General features: G+C 40.8%; 1 protein-coding gene across 2 annotated transcripts in view; it reads left to right on the top strand.

The window, feature by feature from the left end:
• Nucleotides 1-9680, top strand: part of LOC311253436 (gamma-aminobutyric acid receptor subunit gamma-3-like) — a 92037-nt gene extending 82357 nt beyond the window's left edge. For both annotated transcript variants that reach the window (XM_084347406.1, XM_084347407.1), the window contains 2 exons: nucleotides 1838-2034; nucleotides 5165-9680. In XM_084347406.1, coding sequence (XP_084203532.1) covers nucleotides 1838-2034; nucleotides 5165-5446 — 479 coding nt within the window. In that variant the 3' untranslated portion in view covers nucleotides 5447-9680. The remainder of the gene's footprint in view (nucleotides 1-1837; nucleotides 2035-5164) is intronic.
• Nucleotides 9681-19747: the final 10067 nt, after the last annotated feature.

Raw genomic sequence — 19747 nt, 5'->3', positions numbered from 1 at the left:
CTTTTGTAACTTTCTCAGTGCAGTTATCCGTTAGAGTTGGCCTTTTTATTGATCATTTAGAGAAGCAGTAGAGTTACAGGACAGTAGACTTAAGTATGTCATGTTTACAGCCTCTATTGTGCATGAATTTGACTTAAGTCACAGTCCTCTGGAGCATTTTGTAATTTTTTTCATGTTGTTTGTTTTGTTTTGAAATAATAAAAAAAACAAAAAACATTTAAAAAGGCTCCTCTAAAGAGCAGTCTATGATGTCATAGAATGTGTTCTTTGATGTATCACATTCTATGACATCAAAGACTTATGTAATAGAATGCTCTTTCAAGAAGCCTAAATACATTTACAATACATTCACTGGATATTTTACATGTCGAACCAGAACACCAGGAACACAATGATGGATATTGGTAGCAGTAACAGCAGGGATTTTAAATGTACCTGGTGTTACCGGTCCAATTTGAAACACACTAAAGATGAGTTGAAATTATGCCAGACCGAGCTGAAAGTGTTCGAGGACGAGCTGAAAGTCTCCCAGAGCGAACTGAAAGTCTCCCAGAGCGAGCTGAAAGTCTCCCAGAGTGAGCTGAAAGTGTTCCAGGACGAGCTGAAAGCGTTCCAGGATGAGCTGAAAGCGTTCCAGGACGAGCTGAAAGTGTTCCAGGACGAGCTGAACGCGTATCGTTGCAAAATGGAAATTGATGAGCAAGGGTTACATTTTTCAACTCAAAGTCTGTCAAAACACGCTGAAGCTGAGGCTTGGATGGAGGCCAATATAAAGGAAAATTCATATCTCCACCTGTCTGAGGACATCAAGAAGCTAATGGAAAGTCCGTATCTCAAGCTCGCTGAGGCCAACGACAAGACTCCACAGAAGAAAGAAGAGGAGCCAGTTGAACTCGAGTCCATGAGAAAGGAAGTGTTGGAGAAAAAGAAGAAGAGATTCTGGCCGTTCAGGTTTTTCAGGAAGGACTCCACTTAACTCATGACTTGATTCAGCCATCCTTCCTTCCTTCCTTCCTTCCTTCTTCCTTGTTTGCGTGGGTTTCCTCCAGGTGCTCTGGTTTGTCCCTGCAGTTAAAGGACAAAAAGTGAAAAATAATTTAAAAAACAATAATCTTATATGTTTGATGAAATAATATGGTATCATTCCTTGAAGGTGATTTTAGACTAAGGTTACTGGATGAGAAATGGCTGCCTTCAATTTAGTAGTTGAAGTCACATATATTTATTACAATTTAGTCTAATTTATATCTACGTCATTTCTCAAAAGTTTCCACTGTGGCTGAGATAGTTCACCTTTACTGAATCATGGCCATCACAGATATACAGGAATATAAGGCCAGCTTCCAACCCCATGCTTGCTGAATTATGACTGCACTGATTGAGCCACTTCAGAGACATGTCATGTTCGAGTCATGAGGAGGTGTCAGGATTAGCCTCATAATTCTGATGTGGCTCCACTGTATTATAGAGCTTCCTAACCTAGGGTTCTGACATATAATGTTATCACATTTTAGATTGAGAGGAAAAGAAATAAAGGGAACATAAAAATCGGAATTATTTAATCATTTTATGATCATTAACTGTTCTGCTTCACTGCACTCAAAACAAATCTCCACTGCAGCGGAAGACAGGCTTGATGCAAGATTGGGGACATTTACCCAGAATACCCCATATGCATTATTAATGGTGACTAATAAACCTCTGCCCACATGTTATATAATCACTGACTTCCACATGGGTCACCCCAATGCCAACCAGCTATTCATCACACTGTCACAGTGAATTCTCTTTGCAAAGTGTTGCTGTAGCCTTCCTCACACTTGCATTACCTTCCCAGGTATCACCACAGTGTTGACCATGACCACCCTGAGCACAGTGGCCAGGAACTCGCTACCTAGAGTGTCCTACGTGACGGCCATGGACCTGTTTGTCACCGTCTGCTTTCTATTCGTCTTCGCTGCCATGATTGAGTATGCCATGCTCAACTACTACTCCTACAGTGTACGCAGACCTCCTCCCAAGACGCGGAGAATGGTAAGCCTGTGGTGAATGTGTGAGTAATAGGCGGGTGCTGTGTTTAAGCTCTGCATTTATCTGTTTCTATATGTTAACATCCACTTCAACAAAGGTTTTTCTTTGAGCACAGCTGCACAAAACAAAGCCTGTAAAGTGTGCATTTTTCATCTGTATTGTTTATATAATACTCTCAGTAGGGCATCAACATCAATAGATTACTGATTGGGTCTCTGTTTGAAGTGAATGTTAACATTGAATGTAGAAATGTAATCAACCGATTACAAAGAGAGCACAAAAGGACACCAGACACAAAAACAACCACAGCGAGACTCAAAACAACCACAAAGACACTCAAAACAGCCACATAGAAACTCAAAACAGCCACATAGAGACTCAAAACAACCACATAGACACTCAAAACAGCCACAAAGAGACTCAAAACAACCACATAGAGACTCAAAACAACCACAAAGAGACTCAAAACAGCCACAAAGAGACTCAAAACAACCACATAGAGACTCAAAACAACCACAAAGAGACTCAAAACAGCCACAGAGACTCAAAACAACCACATAGAAACTCAAAACGGCCACAAAGAGACTCAAAACAACCACATAGAGACTCAAAACAACCACAAAGAGACTCAAAACAGCCACATAGAGACTCAAAACAGCCACATAGACTTAAAATGACCACAGAGACTCAAAACAGCCACAAAGAGACTCAAAACAGCCACATAGACTCAAAACAACCACATAAAGACTCAAAGCAGCCACATAGAGACTCAAAATGAGCACATAGACTCAAAATGACCACATAGAGACTCAAAGCAGCCACATAGAAACTCAAAACAGCCACAAAGAGACTCAAAACAACCACATAGAAACTCAAAACAGCCACAAAGAGACTCAAAACAACCACATAGAAACTCAAAACAGCCACAAAGAGACTCAAAACAACCACATAGAAACTCAAAACAGCCACATAGAGACTCAAAACAACCACATAGAGACTCATAACGACCACAGAGAGACTCATAACGACCACATAGACTCAAAGTATTTGAACGTTGGCTATTGGTGCCTTCAGAAAATCAGCCTTCAGAAACTCATATTGATTGAATCCATAGGGAATCAGCCTATATATACACAATGCACAATGTCTTCCCAAGTGCCTGACATGTGTGTCTATATGGGCACATATGCAGCTGAAAACATTTCTTTTCTAGCAATCGCTCCGGTGCGAGAGCCTAATGCTGTGTGGGCGTTCTCAAGGCTGCACCTGCCGCGAACACTTTAATGGCGGCAGCGCACATGTACTAAGACTGAGTCAGCCACCGCTGCTGTCATTTCTCACTCTCCAGATCCCCTCCCTCTTCATTATTTCCTCCCAGTGTAGATGAGTTCTGCTGAATGTGTCTCAGGGCGAAAAGGAGCGTCATCTTGGGCTGAACAATTAAGTTGTGTTACATTCAGTCCCCTCCTCTGCATTTCTTGCTCTCTGCTGTATTTTGGCCTCGTCTGTCTGCAGGGAAGCCTCATATTCCCCCCCCCCATCCATGTGGCCCCTTTGTGCCACCCACTCAGTCAATTCTCTTACTCCACAAGGCACATCTAACTCTCTTTCTCTCCCCCTCTCGCCTCCCACTCCTCCTTTAAGAGCGGAGTAGAGGACTGGAAGAATGTGTGATTTTTACCCCAATTAGGTTGTCCCACACGATTTTATAAGCATCAGGGAGGAAGTCACGTGATGAATTTTCTCAGGAGGTACTTCTTCAGCATTCAAGTCTAAAATAATTTAGGATGTAGCTGCATTATATGCTATAAAGAGGTTGAAAATAACAATGTTTCTTGTTATTATGTTTGTACGTTTTGTTAAATCTACTTTTACTCTGAATGAAATATGTGTAAACACGAGTACCGAAGGTCATTTGATCCAAAAATCTAAGAACTTAAGAAAAAACAAAAAACGATTGAAATGCTTTTCACATCGCTGGGCATATTCTGTTGTTTGGTAGTGTATTTTTGTATTCCAACTTATAACTGAACAATTGTAGAGAGTTAATCAATAGTGGAGTTTGAAGAGTGAAACATCAATAAATACATTGTGTCTTAGACAACTTTGCACCAGTGATCAATTACGTAGAGTGTAATCCACTTGAAGTGGCACAGGGTCTCCACTACAGCTCCATTGGACCAGAATAAAAGAAGCAAAAAGGCATTTAGCATTTTAAGAAAGGCATGCTGACACACTGCTGAGCATTCAGAAACTTTTCTTGCTTTTGACTCTTGACTTCCTTTTAGCTACATCCGTTTCAAAGAGTAACGGTTCTTTTGTATGAGTAATCCTCAACAGAACAACAGCAGTCATATCTGATAATATTCACTAGTAATGGTTGCTACACCTGTAAAGTGCACATATACAGATTTATCGCTCTGAATCCTTGGTATGTTTTGAAACAGTGGGTCCTTGATTTTGATGTAAGAAGACAAAAAGCAGACTTCAAGCCACTCTCAATTTCACCAGCTGAAAAGACAACTGTCCCGGGCAGATTAAATCAGTGGGAGCTAGCTAAATTACCTAATGTTAGCTCCATTGGTTGGCACGCACTCATTTTCAAACAAGAAACCCTGAAAGAGGGGCCTTAGAAATCCACTTGATGGCTGTTTTATGTGATACAACGCTTAAAGACTGAGGCCAAAGCTACACATCCCAGGCAAGAAGAGGCAGGAGTTTGGTTAGGATTGTTGGAGTTGAAGCTTCCTCAAATCTAATAAGGAGCTGGAAAGAGCTAGCATTAGCTAAAACTCAAGTAGCATTCAAGAATGTCTTCATATTCCAAATAGTGGTGAAATACAACAGTTAAACCAAATTAATGTAGTTGGTTAATGATGTGCTTCTTGGCCTGGGAAGTGAGCCTTAGCCTGACATGCTAACAATTGCTATGTTAGAGCAGAAAAACACAGTTTTGTGCGTTTCATTTAGGCTTTGGAACGGTTAGAAAAAGACATCACCCTCCAAACTGTTTAAATGATGACTCTTGCTCCATGCACACTGCTTCAACACAAAGAAAGTCAAAGCCCGGCAGGGCTGCTTAGATAAAGTTACAGTTAGCAAACCATAACTCTCTCTCTGTCTACCCATACAGGCCTACTCATCTTTCAACATGGCTCACACCCCTCGGCCCATGATGCCAATGGGCAACTCCCTGTTCTGGCAGGACTACGAAGACAACTGCCTGTACGAGTGCCTGGACGGGAAAGACTGCACAAGCTTCTTCTGCTGCTACGAGGAGTGTAAAGAAGGCGGCTGGAAGAAAGGACGCATCCACGTCAACATCCGCGAGCTGGATTCCTACTCCCGGGTTTTCTTCCCCACCTCCTTCTTGCTCTTCAACATAGTCTACTGGGTCAGCTACCTCTACCTCTAGTCGGGCTGTGAGCCACGGTCCCAGCCACTTTGCACCGTGGCTCGTGATTTAAGGCCAAAACTAAGCGTGGAGGAGGAAATGAGGTGGACCCGCTCTTTGGGAATTGTGGAAGATGTGCTGCCTCTGGAGTGGTATGACTACATGTGCGCTGGGGTGCACAATGTAAAGGCCATGATACTTTGAGCAGGGGCACTCCAAGGAGAATAAAACGCTCAGCAGTAGAACAACAAGCCGCCAGCATTACCTTGAATGGATTGGGCCCTTTGATGACTCAGATACCAAACAGCTATGACTTCAGAGACGTTCTGGGACGGGGGTTGCATTGCTGAATCTTGGTCGTCGAGATGGCGAAGCACCCATAGTGCCTTCTTTAGAAAGGGTGCGGCACAGAGAGACGCAGCTTCAGAGTTCCCTCCATTATCTGTATTACCTCATCCACCACACCGCCGCATGCTGAGCTGTTTATTCTTTGATGAAACAGACCTGGAACAACACCACAGGAGATATTTAAAACTAACATTTACCATTCATTTTGTAGCACATTAGTTTTAGTTGTACCCTAGTATTAGTTCTGCTTTCTAATATAGTAACATTTACTTCTTCTTATTATTATTATTAGTATTATTATTATGAGAATAAGTTGTATTTTCACAGCAGTTCAACCAGTTCACACATCAGTTGATAATTGTTGAGTATGAGTCAGTGTCGGGGCCGGTGGTTGTCTGGTAATATCTTTCTGAAGTCACTGAGCTTTTGTTCATGATGCTTTATGACCAGGCGATGCAGTTTACAGTAAATGCCAAGAAGATTTGGATGTTTATGCTGAATCTGCCACACAAAATGTACAAGAACTGCATAAATACATACCAATCTAATACTAAACATGCTAATCTCATCCCCAGGCATATTATGTGTGTTACACTACATGAATAAACAGATTAGGTTAGAGCACTGCTGGTTTCTTCCTGACAACAGCTATATGAAAACAGTTTCACATTTTATTTTAAACACTTTATTCTTATTCATTTATAATTTGGTTTTATCATTAACAGGGTCTTTGATTACCTTGGCTTTAAAGGAAAAGTTCAACAGTTTGAGATAAAATGTGAAATGTAAAACTCCATGTTCACCTTTTGTCTTTATGAAGTCAGCAAAAAGTCCATTTTCACATTAAAGTCTTGCAGGCTTCCTTTTATAGGAAGGTTTTAAGTATAAATACTGTATAGAAAAGTGCTGAGTGTATGTTTCGGGCATAGAAGAAACAAGTATGAAAACTATTTTCTGTTAAAGAGAAACTCAGAGCAGTTGTACAGATGGAATTAGTGTTGTGGAAAAATGTATAATATACTACATTTACCAAGCAAGCTGCTGCAGGAGCTGCAGGTAATTTAATTCATTCGGTTATTTTTTTTAATTTAATTTTATCTAGCCTCTACTATTTGACATGGTCAGTGACGGTATTCACTTTCTTGCTGAAAGTTAGTTGAGAAGATTGACTCATGTCTTTACACTGATTGTGAAGCTATCACTGGCACAGTTAACTTGGCTTAGCACAAAGACTAGAAACAGAGGAGGAAAACCAGCCAGGCTCTGTCCAAAGGCAGAAAAATCCACTTACTAGGACTTCTGAAGTTTCACCGTTTCATGGGGGGTTGTTTGTGGCCGACCAGTAACTTCAGCTAGGGTTTAGTCCTATAGAACTGATGTAGTCTCTGTGGAGCTGAGGCGGGCTGAATGAAGCTGTCATGAGCGACGAAATTACCTTTACGGGCAAAGAACATTTTGGACCGAGCTGCATACATGTTTTTCTGCTTTAAAAGGGGCTATATGTAAGAATTTTAGTTGAAAAACCTATAAAAACTAACTACATTTAGCAGCAAACTGTCAAAAATAGCTGTTTTGACATTATGATGTCTACATATTGTGTTGCAAAGACATCTAATGAAGTTAGCATGCTAACCAGCTAGCTCCAGCCCATCCTGGTCCAAAAATCAACACTAACACTCCCCTGATCCCCAAGCTCCTGTTTTAAACCGCTTGCTGCACTAACTGAGCTAACTAGCTAACAGCAGCTAGAGTTAGCAGCAGCTAGCAGTTACTCTGCTGCCCCCCCTTTTTGTTTTGTGTATGAATTTGACAGCTGGCCAATTCTTACATATTGCACCTTTTAAAGTTAGACATTTTAACATTGCGTCGTGTACTTGCCCTTTTACGCCAGCTTCAAGTATTCGGCACTTCTGTACTAGCCACATTTTTCAGGCCTTGAGGTTGCAGCTCGGCATTGGCCAAGAATCAGCTCTGCAACCCCCAAGTTAGCGAAATGTAAAGTAGATTCTTACATATGGCCTCTTTAAACCCTGGAATTTAGAGACGCTGTTGTTTCTTATGAACAGGGACAAGCTAGATGTCGCTTTGTTTCTAGCCCTTGTGCTAAGCTAAATTAGCTGGCTTCTGGCTGAGCTGTATATTCAGTGTACAGACATGAGAGTGGTAAATGTTTTAATCCTGGTCCTTCTATTGCTATGTAAAGCACTTTAACTTCATTTTGAAAAGTGCTGTATAAATAAAGCTTATTTTATTATTTCAACTGACTCTTGGCAAGAAAGCCTGTACGCACCTTTCTCAAAATGTTGAACTGTTCCAAGGAGCTTCTGACCCCAAAGACATTTCATCAGCATTGCTTTCAATGGTGAGTTTCACCTGCGCATGATGTAATTCTGGGGAAACACAAAATCATTGTTTAGACATGACATTTGTTCAGTATATACGTATATTGGCACAAAATGAGCTGCAGAATTAATTATAAGCTTTGAACACAAACCTCTGGAAGCATAAAGCACATACAAACACTTACTGTATGTGGCCAGTTTCCTTTGCATTAGTCACTCCTTCCAGTTTTAGACGCAGAGGATGGAAAAATGCAGTCTTGATGAAAGCTTTGATTTTTCTGACGTCCTGCCACAAGCAGGACCTTCAGGCACATCATCTTGTGCCCAGCTGGTAATGATCACAGGTACTGTAAAATAGGTTCTAGATATTGTGATACTCCATACACTCACATACTGTACAAAGAGCAGTGTTGAAAAATGGATGATCCAAGATGGCTGTTGATGACTCTTGATGGAGTCCCACATCCACTCCTCAAACATGTAAAATTGATGCCATATATGGAGGCAAAAAAACAACAGGAGGTCGGACGGCGTTTGAAACATTCTGGTTTTCTTTACTGTTCTATGGTGTTTTTTGCAGTCGTTTGGCTTTGTAGAACAATCAACCCCTCCTTCCTTCTCCCCCAACACACACACACACACACACACAGACACTTTTTCCCTGGTATTTGTATGTTCAGAGAAAAGCTTTTATGTAAGATGTATCTAATTAATGTTTCTATTTTCATACAGTTATATATGGAATGTAAGTTAGGCCAGTAGCGAGGCCGGAGTCAATCTGGTTCCAGTTCAGTCAGTCCAAGCAGCTTAAATGAGTTTATATTTAGGGGCTCTACATATTCATAAGGCCTCCAGACACTTTTGTGTCCTGTCCAGAGGTTTGTAATCACAAACCAAATCGCCTGGAGTGATGCTAGAGAAAGAGCAGGAGGGCTTGTTCCTCTGTGGGCTGATTTAACACATGAGCTCATAGGAGACAGTGAAACTTCCTGAGTATTCTGACATAAGATCCATCTCTCCATGAACTGACTGAACTGAGCAGAGCTTGGCCCACACCGCAGTAAACTCTCCTCACCTCTGATATTTCTACTACACTTTATAAGTGTCTTAGTCCGTTGAGATACTTCAATAAAACAAAATCACTATTTTCTACGTCTTAATGAAAATCACCTGTGTGTTTCAACTGACTGGGACCTGTATTTATAAAGCCTCTTTGGAATCAGAGTGCTAACCCAGGATCGGCTGGCAAGCATAATGAACTCGCTCAAGAGCCTCTTCCGGAGACCTCATCACCCCCATTAAAGTTTCAATGAAAAGCGGTGCATCGTCAGGGTGTCGGAGAATCATGTATTACTCCTGCTTTACCCTGCGAACCAATTTTGATTTGATTGACAGTGATGTCTCCGGAGGGGGCGGGGCTGTACTAAGAAAGCCACTCTGATCTTGGTTCAGCACTCCTGGGAGAAATATTTTATGAAAACAGGATCTAGAGTGAAAATAGGTATCTTTTTTCTAGTGCGTGGTACATTGCTTATATTAATAAATAACGTTTTGGTCAAGTGCTACTGTGAAGTCTTTTTCTGGGAGAGTGAAGGTCTGTTTACAGGTTCAAGCATGAAGCAAGAGGTTTAAAAAAAGGTATCTGGGACGTGAGGAGGAGAAACAAAACTATTATTACACTGGAAATTCCATCATTTAGGGTTTAACACTTCTGTCCACAAGTGTATCCATCGATATCCCTTCATAATATCCTTTCAGACTTCAGTGTCAGTGCCTCCCTAGCTCTGATCCCTGTGAGTCATTACCAATTTGAACAGGATTTGATAGAGATTCCTGCCACCAGTGACCAAACAAAACTCTCTCTCTCTCTCAAAGCCGCTGTTTAAATTCAAACAGTGTTTACGATACGATTAAGACGATAATCTGAGAAATAAGTGCTGGCTAATGGTAGCAGATGATGCTGCAAGCGCTCAAATTCCATGCTGTTGTTCACACCGCCACTGTTAACAGCTTTGTTGCAATGTTGCCATAATCGCAGTGGTATTTTTAGGTATTTCTGTCATGTGCACATCAGTTAGCTACTTGTATCTCTCACTGAAGCTAGATTTACAATCTTTAGAGCTAGCAACCCCCTCTCGCCTTACATCCGTCATGGTTCAATTTAACATTAAGGGTGCAATATGTAGGAATTGGCCACCTGTTGAATTTTTATCCCCAAAAAACATCAGGGGCAGCATGTCACAGCTACAGTAACTGCCGCTAACTGTAGCTACTATATTTAAAACAGGGAGGACAGAGAGTTTCCTGCTTGTACCACAAAGGCAATGGTTAAAATAGAAACGCTCAACTATTTATTGGTTCATAGGTCCAAGTCTGGGTAGGAGGGCGTCTGGGTCCGCAACCAGGCAGCGCTCCGCCTATTTTCCCAGCGAGCGACAGAGAGGGATGGAAGGTTGACAATGGGGTCGGCATGAAGCAAGAAAGGAGCGGGAGGGAGGTCGGGCACAATCAGCATCAGCATTGTCAGAACCTGAGCTACACTATCGCCTCTTGAGGCACAAAGTGGTATTATGAGACAGGACAAGCTGGGGCTAGCTGGTTAGCATACTAACTTTAGCAGATTTGTTTGATGGAGACTTTTTTCATGTAACACTAAATGCAATCACCTCACAGACAGGAGACTGTATCAGTTATTATAGTGATTACTGAAAGGGGCATTACAGGTTTACCAAACTGGTGCTCTGTTAGATGATCTGAGTCGTTTTCTCTCTTACAACCCCAGGTGGTATCATATGTAATCTTCAAACGATTATGAAATTCAAGCACAACATTTAGCCGTTACACATGCATTGGTTTCATTAGTCCAAAATAATGCATCTAATTTAATGTTCCGATGGGCAACACGACAAATTAATCTCTCCACGTACAATAAAATGAGTTACAATTGTCCTCAGGCAGCCTGCCTCCCTGATGACAATGATACGACTAATATCCAGTGACAGATGCATGAGCACGTCACCGCCTTACCCCGAGTTTGTTGACCTAGTTTAAAAGCGAGCGGCATGAACATGAACAAGTGAGAGGGAGACAAATAAATGGGAGTCAAAGGGTGGATGTTGGGAGCGCGGAGCTCCCACCGCCACCGCCGAAAAACTGGAAGGAGCTCCACCTACGCAAGGCAAAAGCAGGATGGCACGCTAACGCAGTGGATGTGGAGAGAGAAACACTTATGCAGTAGAAAATTGAGCTGTCAGTGTGTGTGTGCGCGCGTGTGTGTGTGTAGATTTAACTCATGAACTTGTGCTCGTAAAGTGACAGCTTTGTGTGTGTAGGCAATCAATGCATTTGTGTGTATGTGTGCAGGCATTCACACAGTTTGCGTTCGCATGTTTGTCTCAGCGAGAAGCTTTCCGTTTGTGTGGGTGGCTGCATGTGTGCGCTCGTGTCATCAGTGTGTACAGGTATGTACGGTTACTGTATGCGTTTGTGTGTGCGTTTGTGTGTGAGGGGGGGATTTCTAAGAATCTCCTTTGCTTACAGTACCATGATCTTCTGCAGCAACATTAGGGTCACATGTAAGGATGTAGGGTCGGTTCAGGAGGGAGTGTGAGTGATGATGAGGAGTATGTATAGATATAGTAGTGCATATAGTATATATGCTGGATTTATATAAATAAAAGGGAAACGATACTAGCTCTGTTAAAATAATAGTGGGGCTATAATATTAGACAGAAATGTTTGCAGACAAACATGAATATGTTTCCTTGCATTTAGAGAACACAAACTCGGGGTAGTTGAAAGCAGGACTGGACAGTGGAAGAGAAGACGAGGCTACGTCCAGGGAGTTTTCTCATTATCTCTGCATGTGCCTGTGCAAGATGAGGCACTATTACAGGCTGTAAACACAACAGTGTTGGACAGAGCTGATAGAATGATTTCACTTGCCAATGTTTGTTGTAAAAACTAAATGGTGTATTTGTAAATAGCAAAATTAGCTTTGCTTAAGTGCACATTATGTTATTACTGCAGTTAGGGGTCTCGCTATTAAAAACAAAACAAAAGACGTTTGGCGAGTGTTGTGTGGGGAGAGCCGGGCAGAGCTTGCTCTGGAGGAATAAACACCTAGTCGTATTGGATTGGATTCTGCTCTGATCGGAGCAGTTTACTTACTTACTTTTTAGCTAAAAAAGTGGATTTATCTTCACTCCTGTTTACCGACTCGACTGTAGCAGCGATCGACATCGTCGGGTGTTAATGTACTGTAATGTTTACTGCCGCTGGAGGGGAAATGTACTTTAGGTCATAAATGTAATGTTACAGAGAGAATACGAGGGAAAGAAGAGAGAGAACCAGAGTCTCTGGTGAGTGCTGAGTTCAATGGCAGCTGACCTAAAGACCCTTGTGTGTGTTGCTTGCTAGCTTACAGCTCATATACAGTAAATTAATGTTTAATTATATTATGTTTAGTCTCATTTCCAGACGTCGTTGTAGCCACATGCGACCAAATTAAATGCACTGTTACCTTGGGTTAACACGGATTTGGAAATATAATGAATAAGTACACAACTCAACAAAATATATAACAAAGTTCTAGTTTTTAGACATTTACATGCTTAATTCTTACATATTAAATCCTTAATTTGTCACCATATTTTTACATGTGCATATAACAATAGTGTAAGTGGTGCTTTTTCCGGCTTATTAACTTTTTAGCACTGTCTAATATTTCAAACTGCAACTGTCTGAAAACTGAAAACTACAACACCTCACCCCGGATGGAACGTCTAGGTACATCAGTTTCTATCAATATAACACTATCAAATAGATGGAAGATGAAGCTTTTTATTGCCTGGTATAACCATCTGTGAATCGTCTTGTTGAAAAGCACGGGCACTTTTGGGAATTTTTAATGTCTTTCGTGGCATTTCAGTACCTGTTTCAGCTGAAGTGTTACAGTCACTTTGATAATAGAAGGCTTTCAGGTGTAGTAATGCTTCCTCAGGCAGCGTCCCGTCTTGGGAAAATACGGTCTGTGAAATGCTGATTGCATTCCTAAACATTCGACTCACATGTCTCAAAGGAGGCATGGTGAACTTCTTCGCTGTTTTCGAGAGAAATTTGATCATTTTCTAACACTCGTTGACTATTGATGCTGGATTTAAATGTCAGGGTGTATGCTACCGTTTTGGGAGGTTTTAAGGGGGCATGATTGACATGAAAAGGACCACATGGGGCAAACATGCTAACATGTACGCCTGCACACTAATGCTATTCATATGTTATATGTTCATGTTACAATTTTATGTCGGCAATTTTGATTATTTGTTTTTAAACTGTCCATAATGATGACATAATGTCCATAAATTGAACGGACATGCAAGATTTGAACAACGGCAATGGTTACAACACCGTTGGCTTCATGTGCATTTTGACTACACACAAGATGGATTGGGAGGAACAGTAGCTATGGGGAATATTAATTGATTATTGACTATTGATTAAGTTATTAATGTTTATCAATGAAATGTATGTTATAACTATGTAAGGGATAATGTATAGTTCGGAGGTTGTTATGGAGAAATGAACAACCTGAATGTAACCAGATAGCAATTCATCTGGTTACATTCAGATTCCTCTGGAGCCACAAAAAGCTTTAAACTATGGAAATTCATTATCTGTCAGTAAGTGATATTAAAAAAAACTAAAACTTATTTTAAGTAGGGTTCATCTATTATTACAATATAGGGGTTTACATACCATTTCATACCAGTATTATGGATTGCACTGTAATCAGTTTTATCATAATTTATCTTCTAGATTGATTTTAAATCTACGCCCTCGCAATTAATTACATCTCCTCATTCCAGGCAACAACACATTTCTTTCAAAACACATTTACTGTTGCAAATTAGTTTTCCATTCAAGTAATTTCTCTGAGACGGGGGTTGAGATATTACACCTCTGGGCCAATCACATACGGATACATGGATCCAATCAGGCGCTATTAAGTCAATCCAAGATATTGGAGAGTGTGTAAACAAAGGCAGAAGGTAGGCAACTTGTCTTTGATTACACAAACAGATCATCTGCATGGATGATGTATTCAGTTGGAGAATAATTTCAACAACTTGTTACATAACTGCTTAACCACCACATGTTGGCTTAAGTCTTGATATTTTACTCAATTCAAACCTCATTTCTGACATTTCTGATTATTATTTATCCATCTCCCAGCAGCCTGATGTCGACTCTACGCTTTCATTTTTCTTCTTTACTTCACTTTCACAGACTTTTCTGAGGGTTCAACCGGATTTCATCATTATACTGTGTAAACTTGGAAAATGGAAACTCGATACGTGTGCTTAAATTATTTCCATACTTTTTCTCCTTTTTTGAAAGTGCGAAGTCATAAAGTTAATACAGTGTTTCTGATTTAAAGACACATTAGTTTCTTATCATTTTCTGATAGGAGGTCGAAAAATTGGGATAACGGTAAAAAATTGGGTGAGATAGGACTCCTGCATGTCACTGCCGAATCTCTGCTGGCTGCCCAAAATTCATGATGGGGTGATATGATCCCCCTGCATGATAATGGAAAAAATTGGGCAGGGGTCATTATCTGTTTTCACTCCCTCTAAACCATCTGATTTCACTTTCCCAGCAGCAGGAACAGCAGGATAACACCGAGGGAAAAAAATGTATGTTTGAATGTTAAAGGGGCAGTATGTAGTTTTGGAGAAGAAATTCAAACTCAGAATTTTAATATTTACAATATTAATGACATTATAATACAAACTCATAACTCCATAACTGAATAAACAAGCTGTTCTCAGAGGAAAATGAAGTCCACAGAACACTGTTTGAAGCTAGAAAGGTGGCAGGGTCCGCCACATATAAACAAAGTAAAACAGTATCAAATTGTGTTGTCCTTTAAGGTCAGTTTGTTTATTCAGTCATGAAAACAAAGAGAGTTTGTTTATTTAGGCATAAAAATGAAGCTCTTTCTCTTCTGGTTAAAATGTCTTCCCATAAAAATACGTAATGCTCCTTTAATTAAGATGGTGCTGATTACAGGGGTGTTAATTTCATCCGGTCAGTTATAGGGACAAATCTGTGTTGTCAGAATCTAGGAGGAGTAAATCATTACAGATACGCGACGTTGAACTGCGATTGAGTCTTGATCGGTGACAGTATCAAATGAATTCAGCAAAGCTATTTATGCATCAGCTGCGACAAGAAAAAAGGCTGCAAGAAGACCTGCTCAGCAGAACAAACAGGAGACTTCAGTCTGACTGTAGCCCGCATACAAAGAACAAACTGTATTCCTGCAAAATCATATCTGATTTGTAATAAGTTTGACATCAGCATAGGAAGAGTGACATTTCGGGATAAACGGTCATTCTGTTTCTTTCCAAGACTTAGAGAAGAAGATTGATACCACTGATGTCTGTGAGCCAGGCATGTCAGCATAGCTTAGCATGAAGACTTGAAGCAGAGGTAAACAGATTCAAGATTTAATACTTCATTGCTAGTTTGACATAGTAGAGAGGAATTTGCTTTATTGAGCCCCTATAAAACAGTAAGAGTCTATCTATCCCAAATCTTTATCCTATAAAGAGGAAGGAGGTGGGCGAGTGTAATTAAATGTAACATTAATAAAACCTTAAAGGTGCGATATGTAACGTTTTTTGTTAAATAAACATTAAAATAGCGACTGAAGTCTGTATGCTAACCAGCTAGCCCTGGCTCGTCACGGTCCAAAGCTCATGTGCGGACCGCTATACGCACCGCTAACCAAGCTAACTAGCTAACCTCAGCTACAGTTAGCTGTTACTCTGATAATATGCTGACCCCTATTTGTTTTGAGTATGCCTTCAACAGCTGGCCAAAACTTACATATTGCACCTTTAATACATTACCTAACGGGTGAACATTTCTCAGATAGTTTTCCATCAGCAATGACGACAGATGACGACATACTGTGTGATTAATCAAATTGACGCACATTCTTATTTTATTTCACAGGCTGATTTCTCTTATTTAGATGATATTTTTTATATTTTTCTACTTTCAGTCCAATTAATAAATGATTCAGTGTTTCTCGCACCAACGAGCTAACTAGATTTTTGTTCCCTGGTTAGTACGGCGGAGGCTTTGAAACAAGCTCACTAAATTAATAAAAATAAGACAAATCGAAATAAGGGAGTTCACAAGCTATTGTCCTGAATATACTGCTTTCAGATATCGTACGATTATGGCCAAAAAACTGGCAGTGCATCCATCTCCTGCTTTAAATATTTATTCGAGCTGCTTCCTTGTCAGGGAATCAAGTTGCCGGGATGCTTCACCACACAAACACAAAATGATATAAAGCATTTCCAACACATAATGAAACAACAATTTCAGCGCTTTATGTTCCTGAAAAACATCTGCTCTTCAATATACTCATCTATATCCATAATTGATGCTGTAAATTGCTGTGTGTCTGCGTAGTTTGCCGAATGAATGGTTTTTGTCGTCCCCCTTTTTATGCCCGCTGGCGTTAATAGACACTTCTCAGCAATTTTATAACAATATGAGGCCTGACATCCATCAAATGGCTTTTCAGAGTCGATCTCTGTGTTTTCAAACGACTCGAAGTGCACAATGCTCGAGTAGGGTTAACATCCTTAAAAGGAGTCAGATGACAGCATCAGTTATGAAGCCGACTTCTCCGTATGGGCACAGGTACCTGGCCTACTTATTGTGAATCATTTACGCTGTCTGCTGCAAAAATAGTCCTTAAAAAAAAAAAAAACAATCAAAGCTGGATGGTTGGGTGGCAATCGCCTGAGGGCAACAGACACAGAAAATCGTTGCATCAAAGACGAGTTCGAACTGGGCAGAGAATATTTAACTTTCTAATAGAGGGTAAATGTGGAAGTCAGTGTGAAAGGCGGCATTTTGAAAAGTTGTCCGTCTAAATAAAGCAATCTGATATTCCAAGAGTTTGAAAATGAAAAAACAAGCATGTCGCTTTCATTACAGCTGCAAATTGGATAGTGGAATGCAGGCATGTGCCGCATGCACAAGCATATCTCCGACAACTCGCAACCCGCTAAACATTTGGGCCTCATCTGAAGGTTTTCATTAATGGAAAACTCGAGGGAAATCTGCTCGCTGGCTAGGGTTCGTCTGACTTTCAGCCATATGCAGAAATGTTTACAGCTCAGCAGCAGCAGCAGCAGCAGCAGCGAGAGAACGAGAGGAGAGAGGCGGGAGTGTGCATCACAATGCCCGCTACTGACGGCTTCATTAAAGATGCATCCTGTTTCTGTCTGGGTGCCTAAAGTAACAAATAGGAGCTCTGGGGAAATCTGGCCAAAAGAGTTTTCATGTGTTGGCGTTATGGAGATATATCTTCATCTGTCTGAGGGGAAATCTTCCGATCAGAACGGGAAATCTGACAGGATCATCTGCAAAACCACTGCTGTCCCTACGACGGACATGACAAGTATATTTAGAACGGTAATAAGGTTTTTACATATTTTTCTTGCGTCCATTTTTCGAGTATAATCCCCAATTTCTGCTTGAACTGACAGGCGTCGCCGTCACACGCTGACTTTAGTGGATTGACGGGTCTAGTTTCTGTTCAACTTTTACAGGTCAGTCACTGGAAGTACACTTCTTTAAACCTTTAACATTCTTACCAACAATCAGACTCTCTCCATTTACTTCCTTTTTCCTGTTGCTAATTTATTTGCTTATGTATTGTCATCTCAAAATATGAAAACTGACATTTAACTTGAGTGGTGTGAAAACATTGTTAATAGCCCAGAGGAGGTAATTAAAATGGGAAATTAGACGCTGATTTTGTTGGCAAGTAGCAATTACTTGTTAAATGACATTTAAGAAAATCGTCTCAAAGTTGAGCTGCTGAAGTGATAGAAACTGTCAGAATGTAAAAGGTTTTAAAAAATGACTTTCATTCACTGACCAGCAGAGGTTGGGCTAGTTAGAAACGAAGCTGCAACAACTCACTTTAATTTAGTGGCCTGCTCAGGGGAAGTTAGACAGAAACTAGATGAACATTAAGCTTTAACTACTCATTTCAATTTATCGGCCTGCTGAGAGGAAGTAAGACAGACACCAGTTGGAAATTAAAATGTCATGATCTGCAGAAGCCGAGCAGCGGCCAGCTGGAAGTTGCCTGCCGATGTATTAAAGAAACGTCCAGCTATTTATTAACTGCTTATTGGAAAATGGCAGAATATTATTAGGAAGTCATCTTCGATACATTTTTGGTTAATTACTGTGGTAACTGGGGGCTCATTTCAAAGATTTACCAAATATGTTACTTGCTCATTACCACCTACTGACAATGAAATCTGCAGACCTGTAAAAATAAAGGTGTTGAAGGTCTGACACAGATATAGAACAAAAAACTGCACGGTTACTAAATGGATAACGTCACATCACGCTGGCGTTTCCTCTAATAGATCTCCTGTTTCATCGTGACACAAAAGGGGCGGCTCAGGGGAAATCCTCTGACCATCACAGTCATTACAGGGGAGTGATTAAGAGAAATGAGCAGCCGTCGCCCAAACATCTGCGACAGCTCTGTTAGCCTTTTGGATCCTGTGAGGGGGGAACCCGAGTCAAAGTCATCACGTCCACCAGCTGTCACCACCGGGTTGCGTGCACTCCTGAGGTTGTGATATTTTTGATACCGCCGCTGGTGTCTGCTCCTCAGGATCCAATCAGACTCCTTCAGAATTTAGCCTCGTTTTTACTACTTTGGATGTTTTTTTTTTCAAATTTGATTTCGAGATAATACTTATCACGCCTTTGGCTCCAAGTTTAAGCCCAAATTGGCAGGATTGCAACCATCTTGTCGAATAATCACAACACAATCCTATTGGCTTTCAGGATTTAAAAACATGATGTCCCAATTGGCTTCAAAAGGCAGATTAAAAATCAACTAAGCCAAAAAATTGCAATCAAGGTCGTACTTTGGTTTGACTTGCAGTCTATTCACTCGTTCCATGCTTTTCTGTGGGACTGAACTGAAAGGATTTTTCGGTGCACATGTTGTTTTGCTTTTATTTGATTCACACAACAGACCTTGAAAGAAACACAGTGCGAGCTAGTCCAGGGGGTTTCTTAATGGATAAGCAATGTGAGGCGGAAAAAAACAAAATGTTTTCAGTCTTTTCCGCACAACCTCTGCTATGCGCCATCCCACGTCTCTGCCATGCTTTTTCGCCTTAAAAGCCTTCAAGAAATTTAGCGTACCTCAGTCAGGTGAAAATGCCGATCGACGCTGTGATGTGTCTCATCCTGCCGAGGTTTTTCTATTTGCATTTGAAATAAACTGCGAAAAACAAACCCGAGGCAGAATCAACACCAATCTTCTGGCAGCTGCTACCTTGCAGAGTGCTCTCTCCGGATTCAGGAGAGGACGAGGCCAGATGCCAGAGGAGAAGCCCGAGACAAAACACTGTCGGAGCACAGAGGTACAATGTTCAGAGCAGCGGTAACTGGGCCAGAGGGTGGCATTTTGTTGGATTCTCACCTTTTGAGTTGATATTAAGATGCTTTTTGAATGTTGAGGACGTGGTACTTAATCTTGTATTTGACTGGTTTCATCTAA

The sequence above is a fragment of the Pagrus pagrus genome, assembly GCF_965226575.1.
Source record: "Pagrus pagrus genome assembly, chromosome: 24".
Classification (NCBI taxonomy): domain Eukaryota; kingdom Metazoa; phylum Chordata; class Actinopteri; order Spariformes; family Sparidae; genus Pagrus; species Pagrus pagrus.
This window is presented reverse-complemented; position numbering and strand designations above follow the sequence as displayed.